Below are 24,874 nucleotides of genomic sequence, written 5' to 3'. Positions count from 1 at the left end.
CGGATTCAAGCATGGTAGAATGGTGGTGCGCTTCGTTAAATTCCATGGTTGAGGATTGAAGTACTCCTAGGATGTCGGTGCCACATTCGGTCAGGGAACCTTGACAAGTGCTGATGTTGATAGCGATTTAGTGAGGGACCACAATTAAGCTAGTGGCATCGTTTGTTGAGCTAATTGGGGCAAAAGCAGAGCAATGACTTAAATTATGCTATTAGCATCTATACTTGCCGAGCGAGATTTAAGAACACCTCGGTAGAGATAAGTAGGTGGCTTAAGATCATCCCTAAGGGTGAGAGACCTAGGTTGTTGAATAGACGCCCATATCACATCGACGTATGCTTTGAGGTGGATGCACCCACATGTAGAAAGGGTGGCTATTGCCCCTCATGAGTGAAAGTATTATGGGTTGAGAGTAAGGCATCTTCACTCGAGCATTCATTGAGAGAGTTAGTGGGTGATTGTTCATGTAACATCGAGCCTTCCTTCTAACACCAGAAATTGTACAGAAGATATCGTTGATGTCTTGGTTAACTCGATGTGATCTAGACTCATATGCATAGGGTTATCAAAGGTGCCTTCAAGTTGAAAACTCCGAGCTCCCAATGTGTCACCTACATGATCGAGGTCGAAAGAGATTTATTAACTTAATTTCTTCGATGCATAAGTTAGAAACCTCGAGGTAGGTGGGTATGAACGTGAGTAGTCGAAAAATGATCTCTTTTTTTCATCGTGTTGAAAATTAGTTTTTATATCTAATCATAAAAGGATAAAATATTTTATAAAATATTTGACAATGGCCTAAGTTCAATAAGTTTCTAGGTCAATTATTTCATCGGATTAGGTAATGTCAATAATTACAGTTTTCAACAAAATTTTCCTTAGATCGAATCGTGACAATGAATAAAGCCTTCCGTGAAGGCTTTATTTGATTGATTAATAAGTCATCAAGGCCTAATAAGTTAACAGAATAATTATCCTTATTCTACGGAGTTGTGTCAACCAATGAATTGTACAATCGATTGATTCATAATTTAAGCTCAACTAATTAATAGATCAGTTAATTAAGCCGTGACAATAAGTTGTGTTAAGAGTAAAAAAACCAGTATTGGAATGTATAACGAAGGCTCATGAGAACAGTCGATACGATTGTATCGTACAATTGAAGCCAATAGTTTCCAGCATGAAAAGGATGACAAGAAGGTGCAATTTGGCGAGGAGGACCGTAAGATGAATGGCTTGAGATCTTTATTAATGACTTGAGCTAGCGTAGAAGAAAGAAAGTGCAAATAGTGATTTTGACAGCGAAAAGGAACACCAAATTTGATAGGCACAAACCAACATCTTTCCTCACGGCTACTAATTCTTTTAGTACGTTTGGTGGAATCCCAGTCAAAACTTTAAGACTTTGATGCTTATTTTTAGAAACAGTGAAGCCCAATAGACTCCCATCTCAGTCAAACTTCAAGACTTTGATGCTTATTTTCAGAAACAGTGAAGCGCATTAGGACTCCCATCTCATCCACACGTCTCTCAAATGGGTCAAAATGAAAGCCATTGGAAACGCCTCTTTTCTACAAACCCACCAAAAGTCCATTCACTTGCGCCTTTGACTTTGACGTTGGGAGACACCGACGTGTGCCATTTGGTAATGGGGTGGGCTGTAGTCGTGGTCAGGTCGGCACCACAAAAAGACAGTGCATGAGGCCAAGCAAGGCTGTCATCGTTGAAACGAAACTCGTCGGTCGAGTCCCACCTCGATGACTAAGATACGGATGACACATTCTAATTCCGAGTTGCTTTGAGAAGCAGCTGCCACTGGTTAGATGGAACACGTGTCTCGTTTGGATTGGCCCACAAAGCATGTCTCTGATTGAGACCAATGTTTATGGGAAATCAGATTAAGTCGAACAACAAAAGGCACGCTTTATTAGGATATATTGGACTGAACAACTAAATATGAGTGTTGACAGAATTACTAAGTCAAAATGTGAAGGAAAAAAACAAAAGAGTTGATCCTCAAACAATTTTTTGACCTTAAATTGACACTTGACTGCTCATCAGTTAACAAAATCTAATCTTTTGAGAGATAAATTATAATCTTATTTAATAGTACTTAATGTCGATGTCAATTTAGAGGATGATTGTCTAGCCCGATTAATTCAAACTCAAGAGTGCCCCAGATGACATCAACTAGTAAAGAAACTAATATCTTCAAATACGATCACTCCGACATCCAAGTTAAACTTCTACTATAAATTTTATGATTGAAAGAGAATAGTACTAGGCCTCGATAATTATGCTTGTGATCATCTTTAATCACTTACGATTATGACTCTATTGATGTGACAAGATCGATTGAGATTTTCTATCGTTAAAATGTGATGAGACTGTCATGTGTTAAGCTCTTGATAGAGATTTAAGATTATTATTTAGCTCGACTTATTCAATCCATGTCAAGATCAATAATCTCACCAGGAGCACGAGGGTACCCTAGATGACATCAACTTGCAAAGAGACAAATGTCTTCAAATGCAATTCCTTCTATGTCTAAGTCAAACTCCTACTACAAATTTTGTGATTGAAAAAGAAGACCTCAATAACTATGCTTATGGTCACCCTTTATAATCGATCATCTTTAATCACTTACAATTATGACTCAGTAACAAAATCTATGATGTGACTGTCTTTTGATAGAGATGAATATTTTCTATATCACTGGTCTTTTTTTTTTTTGTTTTTTCCTAACATGAGTGACTTTAAAATTGCACATGGCCTCAACCTAACATAACATTCACTAATTTAAAATAATTCTAAAGATTTTAATATTTCCAATTTGATCTAAAAACACTCAATACTTGGTTTTTCCCTTTAATTTGATTGATGACTTACATGTCATATGGATAATTGAAGTCAGATCAGCACTAAATAAAATAATAACAAATTGTTCCTAAATGTCAATGATAGAATATTACAGCAGGATTCAAATGTCTGAGGAGTAGTGGTGAGAGCATAGGATTCGCAATAGAGCGTCAGGTGAGGCCCACCGTGCCCTATGCACCGTGCACTTACTCCTCCAAGTCCATATACCATTTAGCACATAACAAAAATAGTATATTATAGCTAATAGCGCATATCAAAATAGAAACAAGAAATGAGCCCAAATGTTGGGTGCGTGCGGAATCACTAACCAGGAATGACTTGTGGACAAGTGTGGCTCCGTTCCCAGTCGCCCGTGTCAATTGATTGCGCCATGCGAGACCTGCAAAACGACACCGGCCAATGTAACGCACCCACAAAGCGCCTCCCGACAAATCCTCACCTTTCCTCATTTTGTTGTGTGTGTGCACCCGATGAGCTTTGCGTTACTTCAATCATCCACCTTTGACCGAGACCTCCCCACCGCTTACCTGTTCGAATACGTTAATTGATGGGGAATCGAAGATTTTTGATGGAGCATCAGCAGTACCACCGGTCGTCGAAAAAGCCACCTTCTTCTCCTGCAACATTATATATGTTCCCGTCGCTCTTCGCCCTTCGCCCGTAGTCTCTTCGAGCACCTGTAAGCACAGAGCAAACAGAAGCGAAGGTTCGAGAGGAGGTGGTGTTCTCGCCGCGGGTGCCACGATGGGGAGGAAGGAAGAGCGACCGGGGCACGCGTTGGAGGTGAAGATACCGAGCCTGTTCCGGTGCCCCATCTCGCTGGACGTGATGCGGTCACCGGTGAGCCTGTGCACGGGCGTAACCTACGACCGCGCCTCCATCCAACGGTGGCTTGAATCTGGGAACACCACGTGTCCGGCCACGATGCTCCCACTCCCCTCCACCGACCTCGTCCCCAACCTCACCCTCCAGCGCCTCATCCACCTCTGGTCCTCCTCCGCCGCCCCTGCCCCTCTCGTCCCCCGCCGCCTCGCCAGGGACCTCCTACACGAGCTCTCTTCCGCCTCTATCGCCGCTGGCGACGATGATCCCGTGCCCCCGCTCCTCAAGCTCGCCGAGTTTTTCTCCGCCAACGATGTCGAACCGATCGAGAAGAACGACCTCGTCGGTGTCGGCGGATGCACTTCCGTTCTCGCTTCCATTCTTGTGCGGAAGGACTCTATGTTGGAGAGCTCGGTGGCGGTGGCAAGGGTCTTCGCCTTGATCCTGACCTCCGATTTCATCGACGGCTGCAATAAGAAGATCGCGATCGCCGACCTCGTCTCCGATATCGACCGATCGGTTTCGGCTTTGATTCGAGTATTGAGGGATGGCGACAGCTTGGAGTCGCAGATCGATGCGGCGAGTGTTCTCGATGCGATCATTGCCGCGTCTGATTCTGAGGCCAAGGTCTTGATCGCCGAGAAGGAGGAGGTCGTCAGAGAGCTGATCCGGCTGATCGGTCCGTCCGACGAGGAGGGATCGACTATGGACCGCCGGGCGGTCGAGGCGGGGCTGGGGTGCCTGGCCGGGATCTCGGCTGCGAAGCGGGCCCGGCCGCGGATGGTCCGCGCGGGGGTGGTGCCAGCGCTGGCGCGCGTGTTGAGGGCGGATCCAGCGGTGGCTCCGCCGGCGACGGCGAGGCGAGCGCTGCGGGTTATGGAAGCAGCCGCCGGGTGCGCGGAGGGCCGAGCGGCGATCTGCGAGGACGGGGCAGATGCGGCGACGGCGGTGGTGGGGAGGATGGTGAAAGTCGGGAGGGAGGGTGGGGAGGCAGCGGTGGCTGTGCTTTGGAGCGTGTGCCACGCGTTCCGTGACAGGCGGGCGGTGGAAACGGTGGCGGCGACGGAGGGAGGGGCGACGAAGCTGCTGCTTCTGATGCAGACCGGGTGCTCTCCGGCGGCGAGAGAAATGGCGGCAGACTTGCTCAAAATCTTCCGTGTCAGCTCCAACTGCTTCCTCGCGGGGTACGATACCAATACCATCCATATCACGCCCTTCTGAAACATAAAACAAAAACCAATCGATTCTCTCTTGTCGAGTGTTACGAGAAACATATTTTGAAAACACATGTAAATGGACGCCAATTTTTGATAGATGAAGAAATCATACAAAAGAAATATCGTGAATTTTGTCGTGGTCTTTTTTGTTCTCTAAATTGTGAAAATAATTTGTATCTTATAGTGGGAGACAATTTTTGTTCTCTAATCGACTGGTCATGTGAATTGTTATGTTGTTTATCTTCTATCTATGTGGCCACCAAACTCCATGCAGCGAGGTGATGACCTGCCCACGTTACTCGTGCTATCAGCTGTGAGATAAACGAATAGTATATATGTCGGCAGACATGAATATTATGTATCGAGTTATGATCGAAGATAAATATTTTCTATACCACGATCAGAAGAAGAGCTGATCGTCGTCGACTTGTTGTACGGAAAAGATGATACATGGTAGGCACAGGAACGGGTGGTGAAGAAGACAGGAAGGATGGGCGCAGACGCAGAATAAAACATACGTGACCGAGACGACATGCAGACTGCACCTTCCCTTAATCTTAATCAATACAAAAGCTGGAGGACGAAGGAGGCACACGAAAGGCTCCGTTGACCGAAGACCGGTGTGTGGTGGGGAAAGGAGATGACGGGAGGCAGGCAGAAAGGGAGGAGGAGATTTATTAGTCCGCGATGCGACGTTGCTGTTACTGCGTGTCGGCTGGCGTTAGGAATATGTTGTGAAGGGAGACGCCGAATCCGAATAAAGAGAGATAGAGAAGCGAACCTCGAAGGCAAATTAAATTGAGGGAGGAGTCACGGCGTTGACGACTGCTTTGACTCGAAGAATGAGTGGCCTGCCCTCGGCCGAGACAGGAAACGCGAATCGGCGAGCGGGGCCCGCCGAAGGATAGAGCCTTGCGGGAGGGGAAGCGCGGCTGGTGTTTCGTATGGCGCAGGCGATGGCGGGCTCGAGAATAACCGGGGAGACGTCCGCATCACCCTTTTCCCCGCGCGTACGTGGAGGTGAGTCAGCGCTGCAGCGGAGACGACCCCAACACTGTGAATTCTTTTGGAGACTTGTGATGGTGTTTTAGAGAGAGAGAGAGAGAGAGACTGCTGAAAAAAAAAGGAAAAAATCTGCAAAAATATTGTAAAAATTGGTTAAAAGAGGAAAAGAAAAAGAAAAAAAAGTTGAAAGAGATGATAATATTAGAAAGATAGATATGATCTTGTAAAAGACTCTTTAACCACATCAAACTCCACATATGAAAATCATAAACAAAATATTATATTAATATTTTTAACTAAAATTATTATATTGATCAAAATATTTTGAACCATTCAAAGAAGTCGGGTTATTAAGTCAAAGAATGATAAGTACTATAGTAACTAAGTTATACTATATGGACAATATAAGACGTGTCTACGTGTCTCTTCAGAGTAACATTAAATCATAAAATCATTAGATAGAAAAATGTGTGACACTAAATTGATAGCAATGCGAAATGATAGTTTTGGAATAGTCGATTGTTTTGATCGATCCATATATAACCAAAGAGAATTAGCAATTAAACTACATAGAAAAATAATAGAATTCATTGAATAATTTGAAAGCGCAATTGAGTTTAAATTTGAGAATGATAAATTGTTGACAACCAAAATGAAATCGGAAGGCAATGCAAAATGATGAAAGAATCAAAATTATTTCATGAGCATTAAACATAAGCCATAAAATCTTTGATGAGATGTGCATGAGAAGAAGTTACTACCTGCCTCTCAGAGGTTGGAAGGTGCTGGAAACGATGCTTGGCTGAAACATAGAGATGGGAGTTCTTTCGATCAATTTCTTGACAGACTAAAATATATAGAACAGTTTAAACAAATGTCTTTGGAGCCAAAATCACAGAGCCAAAAACAACAAAAGGAATCCCTCAATTCCTGAAGACAAACTGAAACTGAAACTTCAATTACCAACAAGATTGACTGTCATGTGAATTATGTATCTCCCCATCAACTTTGTACACAACTGCAACCAGAAGACTTGTTCAGCTCAAACATACCCAATGAGAGATACATTTTTATTGTACTTAATGGTACAAAGAACAACGAACGATTCCCTACCAAATTTCTATGAGCTGCATTCAATGTCGCTGGCCTTTTAACTTATCTCACTTGAAGTCCATCTAGATCGTCGACTTTGCCCTCACATGAAGTCCATGGGATCACTTGGGGAATGAACAAGTGACTGACCATTCGAAGAAATTTGCATCTGAGATGGATGCAGATGCTGACCGTGACGCAAACTCTGGGGCGGCAACTGCTGTGGGTGAGCGTAGTAGTTCGATACAGAATGCTGAAGCCCGCCGTTGAAAGGATTTCCATTTGCGCTTGGAAGTTGTCCGGTTGCTATCTTAAGCCGCTGCACTTCCTCTCTCAAAGCGTCGTTTAAAGCTGCATCAGAACATACAAAATATATGACCAAAAAATAACGCATCAGGATTCAACCTTCACGAATAGAACCTCTAGCTAGGCAGCGGATGGTCAGGCTCAGAAGTCCTGGAGTACAAGATTAACGAAATACTTCTCATCTGAGAAAACTTGGCGTTTAAAGACGAAAGCTAAGCCACCAAAATTTTGCCATCCTGTTACTAATTAGTGCACCACAGGGAACTGGCAAATTCAAATCCCCCTTCTAGACAAAGTAACCCTCTGTGGTCCTTAGAAAGCTTTTCTATAGATGATTCATATAATAGTGTAAATTACAAAAGACCCAACAGATTTGCGTGTATATACTCCTCTAGAATTGGTTTGTCATCGTGTAAAATGACATACAAACCGATGTACATTAGTGGTCTGTATTCCAACATGACGAGGCCAGTCAAAGCAAATTGCCAGAGCACCCTCCAAACTGTAACCCATAAACAGAGGGTTACATCAGCAAGAAGAAAATAAAAAGAAATCCGTTGCTGCTTGGATTGAGACTTGACACTAACTTAAGTTTAACTAGGATTAGCATCATGTTTATAAATTACATGATATACCTAAAATACCATTCAATACCGACACATACCCTATCAAACCAGCCATCGAGTACCCGTCCCATAAGATTCCAGTACGCAGACCCATATTTAAATCTTGGTTAGTACAACATCTATAGGTGTATTGTGGAAGTAAAAGGCATGGTATGGTTTCCAAGAGTATGCAAATTGATACTTTCGAGGGTGGCATGTAAATATATGTTTAGCCAATCCTGTAGGGTTATATATGCATGCAAGAAGAGAAAAACTTTACTGAGTTCTTTGGAGCAAATGTTGACAAAGACATAGAGCAAAGGTGTCTCTAGCAAAAGCTGAGTGTTGAAATAAGCACAAAGAAGAGCAGCATGGAAAAGTTATGGGTTTCGATGGAGACAGAGAGAGAAGGAAAGAGACAGGAGGTGAGACAATATTTATTTGTGGATGACTCAAATTGTTCAGGCCACATCAGCCATCAGAACGCATGCTTGGAGAAGTGTATTTCTTTGACTCTGCTTAGAGTCAAATCTGACATGCTTGAAGACATGGTCTGAAGGTGCCAACTAGCTTAATTGGTAAAGACCTTGACAGTACATCGCAAGGTCTTGGGCTTGAATCCTGCCTTCACCACTTATTCTTTGCAAAAAAAAAAAAAAAAATCCTTGTTGCCAACAAATTCATATTTCTGTGTCCAAAGACTAATGCTGGAAGCTGGGAAGTAGAAGATTAATCATGACTATCTAGTTTTCCCCTACCCTAAACAAGTCTGTGTTTGTCATCCCAAATTTTGCTTCTGAACATAACAAGCATTAAACTGCAACAGCAGTGTTATAACAAGTGTTCTAGATTATACTCGAACAAATCTATATCTGTTACAGGGACATGCATGTATCTTTCCCAAGAAAATTCTCCGATATATGTTCTCCTATTGTATTAAATTTTAAAAGGTATCTGGCAGATATGATCAGAGCTAATTTCAATGAGTTGATAAGATATACTATAAGCTGCCTATTCAGTTGTATATCTAGAAGGAAATTCTTGCTTTGCTTCATCATTCAACATCTTAAAATTAAATGCACTTACAGAAAGCTCAAGGATATCTGAGCTTAAACTAGCAGACATCAGTTAGTGTATTGTTGAACACATACCATCATGAAGTTGAGCTTGTTGCTCCATTGCCTGCAATCGCAACTTGAGTTCTCTGTTCTCAGCAGTCAAATCTGTAGTATCCCTCTGCATTATCAAGGACTCAGACATCAGACCATTGTGCTTTCAGATTCTCTGAAAAATGCTCAACAACATTTTTCAAACAATAAAACAATGGTTAAAAAGAAAGTCCATTAGTTTTGATCGTGGTAAGAACCTTAAGAAATGTGAAATACAACAGATGATGCTTAGTGATCACTCAAAACTAATCTTGTGCATTGCTGTGTAGTATTCAGTCATGATATACAACCAACCAGAAAAGGGCACATGCAGTAAAAAAAAGGGAAAATCACAAGTATGAGGTGCCATGCAAGGTCCTAAGTTTCGGATAATCTAATAAAGAATCGAGCTGGGGTTTCCATTATATTTCTATCGATTTTAGCCGAAACTAGCAAAAAGCCATCTCTTCCTGACAAAGATCTGCAAAATTTGATTACATGCAGTTGCTCTGCAAATTCTTGTCAAGGACATTGGATGGTTTGATTTCATATATAACATAAACAATGGATGCCAAAAGCACGGCTTCAAATGAGTCAAGCTTACATAATATAAATAAACTACCACGATATAAGATCAACTTCGGTCGAACTTGAAATCTTCAATGTAATCTACATGTGTCAAAGCCGAAGGATTTGGTTCATCCATGTATTTGATCGTTAGAAATCTACCACCTTGCGGGTGCTATTTTTCATTGCAAGGACTAACTTCTGGCAGAATAATTAACTGTTACTTCAATGTTTACACTCAAACAACTAAATAATCTACTTGCAATAGAATAATCCCAAAGCAACACTAATGTCAACAGAAGATAAACTAAATTATTTCACCGATAGTGACATCGATTTAGCTTCGTTTATGTTTATTCAAAGCCAACAAATCATGTGCAATTCAATAATTTTACTGAACTTCAAATAACAAAGCCAGTCGGTAGGTAGTTCATACTTGAAGAAGTGTGAGCTGCGCCGAAAGAGTGGTTGCCTCAGTCTGTAGTGTTTGCACCTTCCGCTCAAGTTCATTAGTGTAACGGATCTTCCTCTCCTTCGAACGAGCAGCGGATTGCCTGTTTGCAAGAATCCTGCAGCAACAAATAGGGAAAAAAAAAGTAATATCAAAATCATAGATGCTGAAGCAGCTTTTGCTATAATTTGCAGAGCGATGCTAAATTGATTGTGATTTCACGTGTTGATCTAACAAAAGAGGAAGCAAATATGACATTTTTGTGCAAGAATTTAGTAAAAGAAATTGAGAGTAAGCAGCAAACAAGAGAAGATGCAAATGAATTTAGAACAGAGGAACATAACCAACAGCAAAAATTAGTCTGAAAATAAGAAGTAAAAAACACAAAGTCCGACTTGGTTTCATATAGAAATTAGTAACTAAAAAATCCGGAATCGGCTCCAAAAGATTAAATCACAGAGCAAAAGGGGGCAAAGGAGATGAGGGAAACGAAAGGTGATGCCTTTTCGCTCTCCTGGGATCGATCAGCGCTAACTCCGCAAGTTTATCGGCCGTCATGGCCTTCTTCGCGTAATCTGACAACGTCGCCGCCGAATCCCCCTCGAACGGTGAGAATGACCCGTCCATCGAGCCACTCCGCCGGTGGTGGCCCCTCCTTTCCTGCTCCCCTACACCGGCGCTGCTGCCTCCAGCCGCCGCGTCGGCCTGGAACCCTAGCCCGTCGAAGATCCCGCCGTCCACCGAAAGGCTCCTAAGGTGAGCCCCCGGGACGGTCCTCCCCGACGTGGCCGCCGCCGGATCCGACATTCCGGGCTCGGCCGCGACAGCCCCGCAGCCACCGGACAGGTTATCGTCCGAGAGCGAGGGGAAGTCGATGTCCGAGATGCCGAAGTCGGGGTCGGTGTCGAAGAAGAGGTCATCAGGGAGGCGGAGGACGGTCTCGGAGAGGGCCCGCCGGTGTCCACCGCCGCCGCCGCCGCGGGGGTTCGGCGGTGGGATCTGTCCAAACCGGTGGCCAGCAGTCGCCTGCCCTGGCGGCGCGCCGTTCGGCTCCATCGCTGAGGTCCAAGGATCGGGTGGCGGACACGATAACCCAGAAAACGGATGGGCGGTGAAATCGTCCGGTGCACTTTAAGAAGGTGACCGAGAAAGCCCCGTCGGCGACAACAGAACGCAGTCCCATGTGCTCGGGGCAGCCAACGATGTACGACACCCGCTTCTACTACCCGCTCCATTATAAGAGAAAAACTGGGACTCACGTGGGCCACCACCTTTACGCCACATCTTCCTCCAATAACAGCTCAACTAAGTCATACGGGTTCCGTTTCCAACGGGTAAGAAACTTAATTCCAATGATGTTGTTGGTCAAATGCATCCATCAAACTCACCGAGTTGCCCAATGATGGCATCGATGTGCTGGGCCCTTCTGCTTCTCATCCTCGACCGTTTGATCAGATCACGGACGGTGATCGAGACAATTACCAGACGCACGATCTCGATCGGACGGCTGGAGAAAGCCACGGAAGTCAACGTTGTAGGAAGCTTCATCTTCTTCCTGCTCCTCCTCCGTTAGCCAAAACAAGAAGCTTCTTCTCATCGACTTGACTTCGAATCTATTTGGTAGTGTACTCGCCTCAACCTGCTGTATGATTGAGCTCCTCTCACATGTCAAGTGATTAATATCCCAAGACCCCAAACTATTATTCTGTGGAAAGCTTTCTCGAGCTATATGTGGCATCAAATTCAATTGTCATGCATTTTTATTGTCCGCGGATGATCAAAAATTATTCTGACGATGAAGCAGATATATAAAGAATCTGCTGTGTGTTGGTAGGAAATGGATAACTCGTACTCAACAGACTAGCTGACGAACAAGCTTTAGATCATTCGATGGGTTTTTGACTTGGAATCAGTTCTTTCGGAACTGACTGAAGAAGCGATGCGAAGAGGATAGTAGCTCAGCAGTTTGTGATTCACCGGTGTTCATTGGATTGTCTGACACCCACAGATTTTAGAGCTCCTTTCGTTCAATCAAACAACAAGAAAACGGAGATCTTCCTGAAGTCTTATTGACGTACATTTCGCGGCTCTTTGACTTCTTATCCAAGTCGAAGAAGACGCTTTGTTTTTTTGCTGGAATTATCATTGACCAAACTTCTGCTGGACATGGCCTCGTCTGTTGAATGGGAAGCTTTTGTTTGGTGCGAGAATTGCTGGCTACGCTGCAATGCAAATGGAGCGAGCATGCAAAACATGATAATACGGGAAGTTATTCTCCACGACAACAATATGTTAGATTATGTGATCTTATTTAATTAGGTAAGATATATTATAGATATGTGGTTTTATTTCTGATTATGGTTATTGGTCAATAGAAAAAAATTCAGTTAAAGTAGGATTCCTTAGGAGATAACATTGATTGGAGGAACTCTCCTAATAACTTATCCTAGACCATTTATTCTCGCCTATAAATAGACAGGACCATTTATTCTCGCCTATAAATAGACAGGACCTATAGGGGCTAAACTGTAGCAAAGTTTTTCTTAATCTTCCTAATCCACTATGGGCTAAAAGGGGGTGATCTCAGATTTCAATGTAGTTGAGAGATTAAGAGATTAAGGTCTTTCTCTCAATCTCCCTCTCTCCTAATCCCCTAATCCATCAATCTAGGAAGAGAGAAAAAGGATCTAGTTCTCCTTGCAGATTGATATCTCAGATCCGACGATGAAGGTGCTTGTATATTAGATAAGGTTTATTCTTTTGAACAACAATGAAAGGTACACATCGTAATATTGTTAGATCCAATTTATTTGATTTCAATCTTGGCATAAAAGTTTTTTCGCATTACAGATAACATGATTACATATTTTATGCTAATAATTGGTATCAGAGCCAGGTTCTTGAGATCAAATTATTAGATTTATTATTTTTATTTACGATGTATTAATGATTCGTCGGATATTATTGATATGTGTTTCCTATATGATTTGCCCTATCGTTAATTATGAGCAATGTACGATCTTTATGTTTGATTGATGGATTTACTATCGATGTTATTGAGGCGATCATCTCTGTTGATCGTTGTTGACAACCCCACAGGGTCGTGTACCTCCCTAAAGCCACGCATCACGGTCGTGCACGGGCAGCGGTTCGCTTGCGAGTGGTGGCGGCACCATAGGCATCTCGCACTGCTTGTGAACACAGTGCTCGCGAAAGGTAGCGGCTGCACCCTGTGTGAAGGCGGCGACGACCCTCACGCGTAATAGTGGCATCCGCAGAAGGCGCAGGCGGAAGGGCGGTGGCCACAAATAGCAACAGTTGTTGCCCCTCGTGGATAGAGGGCAGCGGCAATAGTCGCGCACGAGCACAGGCCGCACAGGCAGCACCATGGCGTGGCAACCGCGCACCGACGATGGTCGCGCGTGGCCAGGCTGCACCAAGCGGCGGCCATGCGCGATAGGAACCGTCGTAGCGGTCGCACGTAGGTAGAGGAAGCCTTGCGGTGACAGCATCGCGACCGTAGGGACCACGCACAGGCAGAGGCAACACCGCACGCGCAGGCTAGGGTTTTGCCAAATTACAGTTTTACTCTAGATGCTAGGGTTTTGCTAAATTATAGTTCTACCCTTTGTGACTTTCGTAATTTCAATTTATATCCTATCAATATATTTACAATTTTACCTGTATGAAATTAAGAATTTTAAGTTATATTCTCAATTATAAAATTGATAAATATGATTTATTATAATTATGATTAAATTTAATCATGATTATATTTTGATTATTTGATTGTTTTAATTTTTAATTAAAAAAACTATAAATTACGATTACTTTTATAATTTTCTCACATGAATTATTGATTATATTTTAATATGTGATAAATAAAATTTAATTATTATTCTTGGATATTCATTTGATTATTCACATGTATATATTTGAAATTGTGAAATGATAGTTTTCTTTCACATAAATGCTCTTCATGATTCATATGTTATCATGATTATCATATAAATTTTTATTTTATTGATTAATATTCAATAATTATTATGATTGTTATTTTATTATTGAACTACTTTAGTATGAATCAAGATAAATAAATTTATGAATATTATTTATAATTTATCTTAAGTTTTATATGACCGATAGCTGTCAAAGTAGTCTGGGATAATAAACTTATGATATGTGAATTATAATAAAGGTCTTATCATTTATAGGATATTTTAGATTATATTTTATATTTTTGTATTAGTTTTGCAACCACTAAAATGACCTGGACTAATAATTTATAAAATACATTATGAAATTAGTCCTAAATGATATTAAATAAAATAATATTCATAATGGTAGTATGAATTAGGATAAAGAAATTTAGTGAATATTATTTGTAATTTATCTTCCTAAGTTTTATCTAACTTGTAGCTACCAAAGTAACCTGAGATGATAGGCTAATGGGATATGAATTATAATAAAGTTCTTATAGATATTTTAGATTGTATTTTATCTTTTTGTATTGGTCTTGTAGCCACCAAAGCGACCTGGACCAATAATCTATAAAATACATTATGAAATTAATCCTAAATGATATTAAATAAAATAATATTCATGATGACACATATAATTAGGAGATTTATATAATCCCAAAGGAGAATCTATTTCAAATAATTATGTGATCAGGTAGGATGATACTGTTTTGGATATCTTTGTATTTTAGGGTCGTATATCCAAAGGTAACAATACTATTCCATAAGGATGGTATCAGTCCTTCATAAGTGATCTTGAGTGAATACTAAATATGTTAATATTTTACCCAAAGGTGAAATATAGATGATATCAATAGTTCATCATATTTTGAAAATTCAAAGCATTAATGTTATATTATTATAGTGGTACTTCATTCATTATATTTTTGTAAATATCCCTATACTTTATGAAATAAATGGCTTGAGCATATACAAGTTGTATTGAGTGAGTGAGACCTTGATCAGATTAATTGAACAAAATATAAACTTAATTATTGAAAGTTCTATGAAATAAATAATTGAGATGACTGATCATGAAAGGTATGAAAGACTAAATTTTATGATATTTTGACTTAAGTACAATTTACAACTAGTGCATGAGAATATCTAAGGATCAATTTAAATTTTTTGATAAGTCATTAGTTGACACCTTAATATGATAGTATTTGATGAATTCAAGATTATATCCTCAAAATTAATGATAAAACTGTAAGCTCAAGACTCATAATATTTTGAATACTACTCAAGGAGTATGTAACACTAAAATAAGGATGAAGCATAAGTCACCTAAGTTTATAATTATTATATAAACTCATAAAAGAATATCCTCACAATAAAGTGTTACTTCTATAGCAAAGAAAGGACTATAAGATTTGATTTAAAATGAAAGTATATAAATATAACCTTTATATAGTCCAAATCAAATATTATAGATATTATTGATGAATTAATTTGATGCTTCATCATATGTTACCAATAATAGATATTCATAAAGAAAAAATAAAGGGGGATAAAACCAAAAGAGAATGAAGTATTTATTATTATAGGAAATCATCTTAAAGTGAAAGTAATATTAGTTTATATTTATTGTCTACATCTAAAGATAATTTAATTTGATAAATCTTGAGGATTCATGTTGTGTTCTTATAATTCTGAGAATTTAAATTTTTTTACCTAGAATTGTTAGAATATTATTTCTCTTTTGGTGGTTATAAACTTACTGTGATTCAATAAAATTAACCTTTAAATTTTGTATAATAGTCTATACATAATTAATATGAATCTTAAGTTTACAATGATCCTATAATTAAATATTAAAGTGAAATGTAGTTTTATAAACTCTTTGAGGTTTTGTTTATCACTCTATACTTTCATCTCATTAAAGAGAGATATTTTATCATCTTATAAATAATTTGTTGAGATATGATTATATATATCTAATTCATATAAAGTCTATGACCATTCACATTCTTGAAGTGTATATAAATGAAGTCGATAGATAATTAGATATAAAAGTCAAGATCATCATATTTGACAAGGGTGATAAATTTTGTGATATTTATAATGAACCCAATTATAATTCTGATTTGTTTGCTAGATTCTTGGAAAAATAAGGTATATGATTTACCAGATGTGTTACAGTAGAATATGATTGCTGAAAGATATAATTGTACCTTTCTAGATATGGTTAGGAGCAATGATAAGTTATTCTTTTGTACCAAAATCAATACGAGAAGAAGCTCGACAACTATGTATAACTTCTTTTAAGTTATGAAATGATAGAAACCTAACTTATGATATTTACATATTTGAGATTGTCCTATAGAGATAAGGATCTTCAACTCATATAAAAGAAAATTAGATTTAATAACTATTTTTAAATATTTTATAATCTATTTAAAAAGTACGAGGATAATTAAATCTGGTAATGCAAGATTCCTATAAAATAACAAATCAGTGGGAGTGAAAATCTCAAAATTTAATTTTGATATAGAGGAGATACAAGTTAATACTCTATTATTTGAGAGATTGTTGTTACTCAAATGATTAAATGATTTGATAAAAGGGGAAGGAATCATGTCATTATTAATGGTCTGGTAGAATAATCATAATTGACAACTTTGAGAATATCTCAAAGGGGAAGGAATCATGTCATTTATGGTTATTATGTTGTATATCTACAATAATTATATTATGATATAAGAATCAGAATGGATCCCTCATTATTGTCATAGGTCATGAAAAGTAATGATTCTAAAAAATAATATGAAGCAATAAAAAAAGAGTTAAAATTAATAACCAAAATAATGTTTGATAAATTTATCGAATTGTCTAATTATTGTAAAAGAGTCTATTATATAAATGTGACTTAAAGGACAATGTTGAAGAATATAATGGTCAGACTTGTAGTTAAAAGTTTTACTCATAAAGAATGTATCGATCATAACGAGACATTTAATGAACTCGTTAAGAATCATCATGACATTAGTGACTCATTATGAGTTTGAGTTATATCATAATGATATAAAAATATTTTTAAAAGATCTAGCTTTATATGGGTTACTCTAAATGATTTACAAACAAAATGAAAGAAATATAAAGTTTGGTATGTAAATTCAGGAATCCATTTATGACCTTAAACAAGCTTCAAGATAGTGATATATAAAGATTCTTGATATCATTATTTTCAGATTAAAGGTAAATACTATTAATCAGTATTTATATCAGTGGGAGCAAGTTTCATTTATTTATCTTATATATGGATAATATTTTACCTTACCAATAGTGATTTTAGTTTATTATACTAAATCAAAAAATTTATCAGAATTTTAAGATGGTTGATATGAATGAGACATCTTATATTATTAACATTGAGTAATTCAAGGATAGACCTCAATGATTATGAAGATTGTCTTAGATATGATATATCAACTGAATCTTGAAAAGATTCAATATACAGCTTTGTTCAGTAAATCATAAAAGTAAAATTTTAGTAAATAGTAAATATTTGAAAATAACTTGAAAAAAATCAGATAAAGAAGATATTCTTTGTTTATGCACAGTTGAAAATCTATGCTCAAACCTATGTTAGAAAAGATATCGATTTTTACAGTTAAAATATTAGGTATATATTAGAGTTACCCAGAAATAAAAACACTAAAGGACTACAGAAAAAAAGATAAGATATCCGGAAGGGACAAAGGATTATATACTCACATATATGAAATTATATCAGCTTGAAATAATGGTATTTTTCAAATGCTGATTATATAAATTATCTTAATAATAGGAAGTCCACCTTACAGTTAATATCTATATCAATTAGAGGAGTAATTTATTATTATTATTATTAATAAAAGTTGATTTTGTGACATGCTTTGAGGCCACTGATCAAACTTTTGGACTACGAAATTTTATCTTCAGACTTGGTGTAGTCAAACTCAATTATCAAGTCGTTGAAGATATTTTGTGATATTTCAATAATTTTCTTCTCTAAGAATAACAAATACTATTGAATCTCTATGTATTATGGTATAAAGTACTTGATGGTTAAAGAAGAGGAGTTCAGAAACATCCAATGTCAATTAATTACTTGAGTTCCACTATATTGATTGTTGATCTATTCATTTAGGACTTACAACCTAAAGTATTTTGAAAGAACATATTCTTATGATTGGGTTTGTGAGCAACCCATAAAGGATATGGTGATGCATGTTTGAGTGGATACTATAATTGATATTCTTGTCTACGTACTTAAAGTTATTTGTTTTTGTTATCCTGTTCACAATTATGTATGTACATATTATGGTTGAATGTGATGATAGGATTGTCTTGACAAGATAAATTATAGGGATATTTTGGACTGTATTAGGAAAGGCCAACAATATTGTGGTACATAGAAGGAAGTGTGACACTGATGACATATAATCGCTATGACTCATATATTAGTCATACTTAATGTAGTATTATTATAATTATTAAACTTATTGACCTATTTTAAAATTCGCGTGTGTGTATATAGTTTTTCTAAAATTTCAATGAGTCAAATTATTTTTAAATAAAATTTATTTATTTATTTTTGATTTTAAGTCTTTTTGTATCTTACCAATTATTGGGCCAAGTGGGAGAATTTTAGATTATATGACCCTATTTAGTTAGGTAAGATATATTATAGATATAATTGGATTCTGATTATGGTTATTGGCCAATAGAAAAAAAGTTTAGTTAAAGTATGATTCCTTAGGAGATAACCTTGATGGGAGGAACTCTTCTAATAACTTATCCTAGATTCTTTGTTCTTGCCTATAAATAGATAGGACCTTTAGGGGGCTAAAGTGTAGCATCTCAGCAATTGAGAGATTAAAGTTTTTCTCTCAATCTCCCTAATCCAAAGGGGGTGATCTCAGTGCATCTCAGTGTAGTTGAGAGATTAAGGTCAATCTAGGTGGTCCTGTGAAAGGATAGGAAGAGGGGAGAATAATCTAGTTCTCTTTGCAGATTGATATCTTAGATCCGATGATGGAGATGCTTGTATATCATATAAGATTTATTCTTCTGAACAACAATGAAAGGTATGTATTGTAATATTATTAGATCCAATTTATTTGATTTCAATCTTGGTATAAAAGTTTTTACGCATTATAGATAGCATGATTATAGATTTTATGCTAACACAGTATAGTATTCCTGGGAACCATGATTATTCTCATGAATGCTAAGATTTGCATCAACTTCATTCGTGTGGGACTCGATGATTTGAATTCATCTTTGACCCACTACTCTGTGTTGCAGCAACCAGTGACAAGATGAACGATCCTATCCAACTGCAGTCTCACACACAAAAATATTAAATTGATACCATCTGACACTTCTCCTAAGAAAACAAACGAAGAAAATGATCTAAATATATGAGTAAACTTGTAAGGGATAATTAAACTATTAAACTAATAGTATAAAATCACAACTGTATATTCTTTTTTTTTTTCATGTAAGAGAAAAATCTTTTATAATGTTGTCAGAAAAAAATATATAAATAGAATGTTTGATGTAATTTTCATATATATTTATATTTTTCGATTTTGTTCATTCATACAACATATAGAAATTTTATAGTAAGCTTGATAATCTATTTTGATTAGCTTTTGTGACCATTTTAGATTTATAAACACAGATTATATACGGTCATCATATAGAGATAAAACTGTCCAAAAATAAATTATTCAAACAGTCATTTTGAGGAGATTTTTAGCTTCGTAGAGTGGTATAGAGTGTCAACTAGTATAACATCCAGGAGCTACTATGATGGCATATGGTTTGATAGGCCTTTGAGGTAGTGTCTAAAGACAATTTGTTATCTTATTCCACGATAATATCATGTAGGTACTTGTGGAGATTTTTCGTCATAGCAGACTATCTTGGATCCTTTATTACGTGATCGTTCAAAACTTACAAAATCTAGTTTGTAATTTGTATTATATATTAAGTATTTACTGAAATGATTGTTTGTGAGATCCCGAGTTAAATACTTCCTGTAATATATATTCTTTTTTAGGTCCTTAAGGCATCTTAAGAGGTTTAAAAGAGGCTGACTCTTTGTGGATGAACACGTAAGGGTGTCATATGACTTAGGCAAAACTAGCTAAATCCATGACAAATGATTTTAAAACAGGATAAGCATAGTTAGAAACACAACATGTAAACATGAGGGACCTAGCGAGGCTACGTTGAGGGCAGTCAGCACATGCGATTGTTTGTGTGAAATTTGCTAGTCATAGGTGCCCTGCAAGCTAATCACGTGAGTGATGACACGTGTGATATGATACGTATTCTTTTGGCTTATTATATTATTTGATATTTTATTACTTTATATGATACAACCCAAGGGATTCATGTCCAAGGATTGCCCAAATAAGGTGTGTATGTTGTTTAGGTCTATTTATGGACCGAAACAAGTTTTCCGAAGTTGGAATATAAGATTTGATGAGATGATCAGATCTTATAACTTCGTTAAGAATGAAGATGAGCCTTGTGTGTACAAGAAGGTAAGTGAGAGCGCTATCATCTTCTTGTTGTTATATATGGATGATATCCTGATCATTGAGAATGATATAGGAATGTTATTCACAGTAAAGATTTGGTTATCTAGACACTTCTTCATGAAGTACTAGTCATAGGTGCCCTGCAAGCCAATCACATGAGTGATGGCATGTGTGACATAACATGCATTCTTTCTGCTTATTATATTATTTGATATTTTATCACTTTATATTGCTTGTTGTATGAATATATTATGATATTCATGAATCTATGTAATGGGAATCGGATAGTGATGAGATCATGATAATAAGATCGATTCACATTTAAACACAAATTCTAAATAATCTCGGTCATAGATTGTTCGAGAGAGACATCGAGATAACCAGACAGATTGACATACTATATACCCGTACATATGATGGAGGCGGCTGATCTCATAGCTGCTCATGTGGGGACACTAGGGATACAATGTAGGTGCTCATTAGAGAATGAGTTCACTGATTGATCCGATCACAAAATGCTGGATGGTTGATGATGTCTTATTGTCAAACAATGATTATATAATCTCAGTGGTGTATCGATTCCTTAGACTTGAGACACTAAGAATGTCATGTATGAGTACTCAACTATTTGATAACGAACTTATAGGTTTGAAAGTTTTAGATCTAGCACAACTAGTCATCGAGAGTGATAGCCAATCTTACGAGAACTATTGAGTGTCGATAGATGATCATCCGCTCTCAGAGTTATGAGAGGAATATCTCATGTGTTCTTGCTCAGACAAATCTCTAGCCAGGGTCATTCGAATTGAGAGAGAAAGAGTTCCCCGAGAGATTCTAATTAGAGCGAGACTCGAGTAGAAACTGTACATGTATGGTATATTATATTTGAGGTATTAGATGGATAAGAGACTATAAATATATGATAATTGAGGATAGACATGTCCAATAGATTAGATTCCCCTTTATATTCTGGGGACTATGGCATAGTGGCCTAGCACTTTCGTAGTTGATGAGTCGAGTGAATTTTTATGGAGATAATAATATTCACTGAGTCAGGAGTTCAAACAGATATGACTCACGACCAGCTCGATATTAGGCTTAGAGGGTTACACATATATATTAGGCATTACAACAAATAAAAGTTCGGATATGAGATATTCGTTGGAGCCCTATCTTATTGGAAATGCAATAAGCCCTTGAATTATTGGATCCTACGGATGAGATCCAATAAGAGCCAATGAGAGATAATTACATAGGGATTCACTAATCTAAGAGGCTTTGGTAATTTGTTGGAGATCCAATACCCAATAGGGTAGGATCCATTATGGTTAAGTTGACAAGGGACCTTTATAAATAGGAGGGAACCAAATATTCATAGGCTAGAGGTTTCTTGGTTGTCACCTCCTATTCTCCTCTCTCATTCTCATCCTCAGATATCAGGTGTGGAGTTTCGGGCAGTGATTTGAGGAGCATCGCGTAGTCCTATTGTGTGAATCACCGTTAAAGAGGAGGACGCTTAACCTCCTTCATCCTCTCCTACAGATCTACAAGGATTCAGGGATATACGATCTCCCTACATAACTATCTCATGCGTGATTTTAAGTTTCATGGATTTTGCACATTAATCTTCACACGACAACGAACATATTTTTTTTTAGGAATTTGAAGATTTTTATTTTTTATTCTGCCATTGCATATGTAATGTTGTCCCTAGATTTTTCTACAAAATAAGCATTGAGATGTAGAGAAAGGAGTCACTCAGATTAGTAAGTATCTGAGATTGACATTCAGAGAAATAGCCAACTCTTCGTGTGAGAGACACAATGAGAACAAGTGAGCTAGAAGAAACGTATAGCGCATAAAGGTTGGGATAGTTGAGTTTGCGTTACAGCTCGACATTAGCAACCAAACTTGATGATGCTCAAGGCAATCAAGACGCTTGGCAAAGTATGAGATCATGTAAGGAGGGATGGGTTGTTCGGCGACCGAAAGAGTTATGCAAAGCTCACAAAGGTGAAGGGAATTACTAATTCAAAGAATTTGGTACCAATGCAAAGACTTGTATATAGATGATGGATTATCTATGCCCATCCTAAGGTGACTGAAACTAAATGCCATGAAGCATTGAAGCTTTCTCTTCGGCATGAGAATGATACATCCGTAGGAGTCAAAAGTATATAGTAAGTTCAGCATATTGCTAAGTCTTAAGGGGTGCAGCGGGGGCTATATTAGCGAAGAGTCCTTATCTAGCAAGTGCATTCATGGGAGAAAAATAGTACATACTTTATTCAGCAAGGCAGAATAGTCCAAGGGGATGTTGGTCTTCAAAACTTATAGAGAAAAGGATATGAAGAAAACATTTGCTCCAATGGAATAGATATCTAAGAGGGATAAGTCTTGATTCTCCAATAGGAGAATCATATATAACAAACCATACATATTTAAAAGGGGTACCTCGAGATAATATTTCCACAAAGCTCAACGAGCCGAGTGAGTAATAAGGAGTCGTCGAATGATCTAGCACAAAGTAATGCGTTAGTTGATATATTACAAGATCAAGTGGGGAAGCAACCCAAGACAATATGAAACAAAAGTACACTTGGAGTTAATATGGAGAATAGACTTAACGGAGGGCTAATTTATGAAATGATTGGCATGAAGGCTACCATCAACTCAATGTAAGCCGAGAAGCAAAGAAACTTGGATGGAACTTGGTGAAGTACCCAGGCCATAGGATAGGAAGAGAGTAGACATAGAAGATTGAATATCGAGTGGAGGTGTGAAGCTTACCTTAAATAGAGGTCAAAGACAAACTTTTGTAGAGGCAAGAGAGAGATAATATCATTTTATGAGTCTCTTATTTTAATAGAGTGGAGTCATCTTGCATATGCCAAAGTCGAAGGGAGCTTTGAGGCATATGCATCTTATCTCGATGAAGCATATGATAGAGGAACTAAGACGATTCTACTTATGATGGCGAAGTTGGAGTCAAAATGCTTTAGCGCAAGGTAAGAGGATATATAGATAGATTCTCTTAAAAAATATGTCGTAGTGCTATCATTCGAGTTACTACGAAAGAAGCAATACGCAGCGCAGATTATGTTGAGGGGTAAAGGCCCAAGATCCAAATAATAGGGTAGAAGTTTCAACAAATTTAGTGGATTTCGAGAGCTGCCAGACGGTGAACTATCCTAAAGCTGTGCTTTGTCTGAGAGTGACTCGAGAGCAAGTGGATTAATGTTGATTGTTAAAAGAGCAAATATAGTCGAAGGTGACAGAGGTCTTGTGATATGCTAGTAGAGGCCACACATGAAGAGGTCATATTTCAAGTTCATCCTATAAAGATTAGAATACAATGGAGATATCACCAGTAGGCAACGTAATACAGTGGATTATAGTTGAATAGTTCGATGCAATATAACACACATAAGAGAAGTCCCGTGAGGGACTTAATCATACATATGTATAATCGAGAGCTACTAGAGCTCTATTTTGATGAATAATATGATGAAAATAAGTATTATCGATTAAAGGAGTGAATGCCATTGTACCAGGAGGGTCATCCATGCATGTATTAAATTTTACATCGAATGAAAATCTTGATCATTATCATATGAGGGTTATATATAACCTAAGGAGAATTTTAAGTATAAGCAACAATGAGTCTTATAAAGAGGGGGCTTAATCATACTGACCATCTTACATTCTTGTGGGGATTTCTATTCATGATGAACCATCTTACATTCTCTGTCGTAAAACTATTCGAACCCTATGAAGTCTATATTTGTATTTATATTACCTATCATGTGTTTGTTGAAATGACTTGTGAAATTTTAGAACAAATATTTTTTTTAACTTATCTTTTCTTTTATAGGTTCTTTAAGTGACCTAAGAAGTTTTTTAAAAAATTGATTCTTTATAAATTAACATGTAAAGGTATTGCATGATATAGATAAAACTAACTAAGTATGATAGAATGGATACGAATGTGATAAAGAAATGTCAAGATTTGTATTCATAAAATTTTTTTTTAATCTCAATTATAAAAATAATAATTTTTTTTTTTTTGGTGTCCAACATATCTAAGTCGAAAAACCTCACGTTATATTTTTCTTCTATTGCACGTAACTCGGGTGCTTGAGGACCTCAGTGGATCAGAAGCCCCGTTTCAATAAATCAAGAACTTCATCTTGCAATTTTGACTTCACCTCGAAGTCTTGACT

General features: G+C 37.6%; 2 protein-coding genes across 3 annotated transcripts; one reads left to right on the top strand and one right to left on the bottom strand.

Annotated features, from left to right (window-relative positions):
• The first annotated feature begins 3,412 nt into the window (after positions 1 to 3,412).
• LOC135676461 (U-box domain-containing protein 27-like) lies at positions 3,413 to 5,048 on the top strand. Its single transcript, XM_065187663.1, has one exon. It carries the CDS (start codon positions 3,625 to 3,627, stop codon positions 4,921 to 4,923), a length of 1,299 nt encoding a protein of 432 aa, XP_065043735.1. The 5' UTR covers positions 3,413 to 3,624; the 3' UTR covers positions 4,924 to 5,048.
• Positions 5,049 to 6,855: 1,807 nt separating this feature from the next.
• LOC135676460 (transcription factor RF2b-like) lies at positions 6,856 to 11,289 on the bottom strand. 2 transcript variants are annotated; one of them, XR_010514307.1, is made up of 5 exons: positions 10,596 to 11,289; positions 10,079 to 10,211; positions 9,079 to 9,163; positions 7,038 to 7,367; positions 6,856 to 6,942 (listed from the first exon to the last, which is right to left on the bottom strand). XR_010514307.1 is itself a non-coding variant. In XM_065187661.1 (4 exons), the coding sequence occupies exons 1-4, from the start codon at positions 11,147 to 11,149 to the stop codon at positions 7,120 to 7,122; spliced, it is 1,020 nt and encodes a 339-aa protein (XP_065043733.1). In that variant the 5' UTR covers positions 11,150 to 11,289; the 3' UTR covers positions 6,856 to 7,119. The 2 variants fall into 2 exon arrangements, 1 of the variants encoding a protein (XP_065043733.1); XM_065187661.1 differs by having other exon boundaries at positions 6,856 to 7,367.
• Between the last annotated feature and the right edge of the window lie 13,585 nt (positions 11,290 to 24,874).

Source organism: Musa acuminata, chromosome BXJ1-6, assembly GCF_036884655.1.
Source record: "Musa acuminata AAA Group cultivar baxijiao chromosome BXJ1-6, Cavendish_Baxijiao_AAA, whole genome shotgun sequence".
NCBI classification, from domain to species: Eukaryota; Viridiplantae; Streptophyta; class Magnoliopsida; order Zingiberales; family Musaceae; genus Musa; species Musa acuminata.
This window is presented reverse-complemented; position numbering and strand designations above follow the sequence as displayed.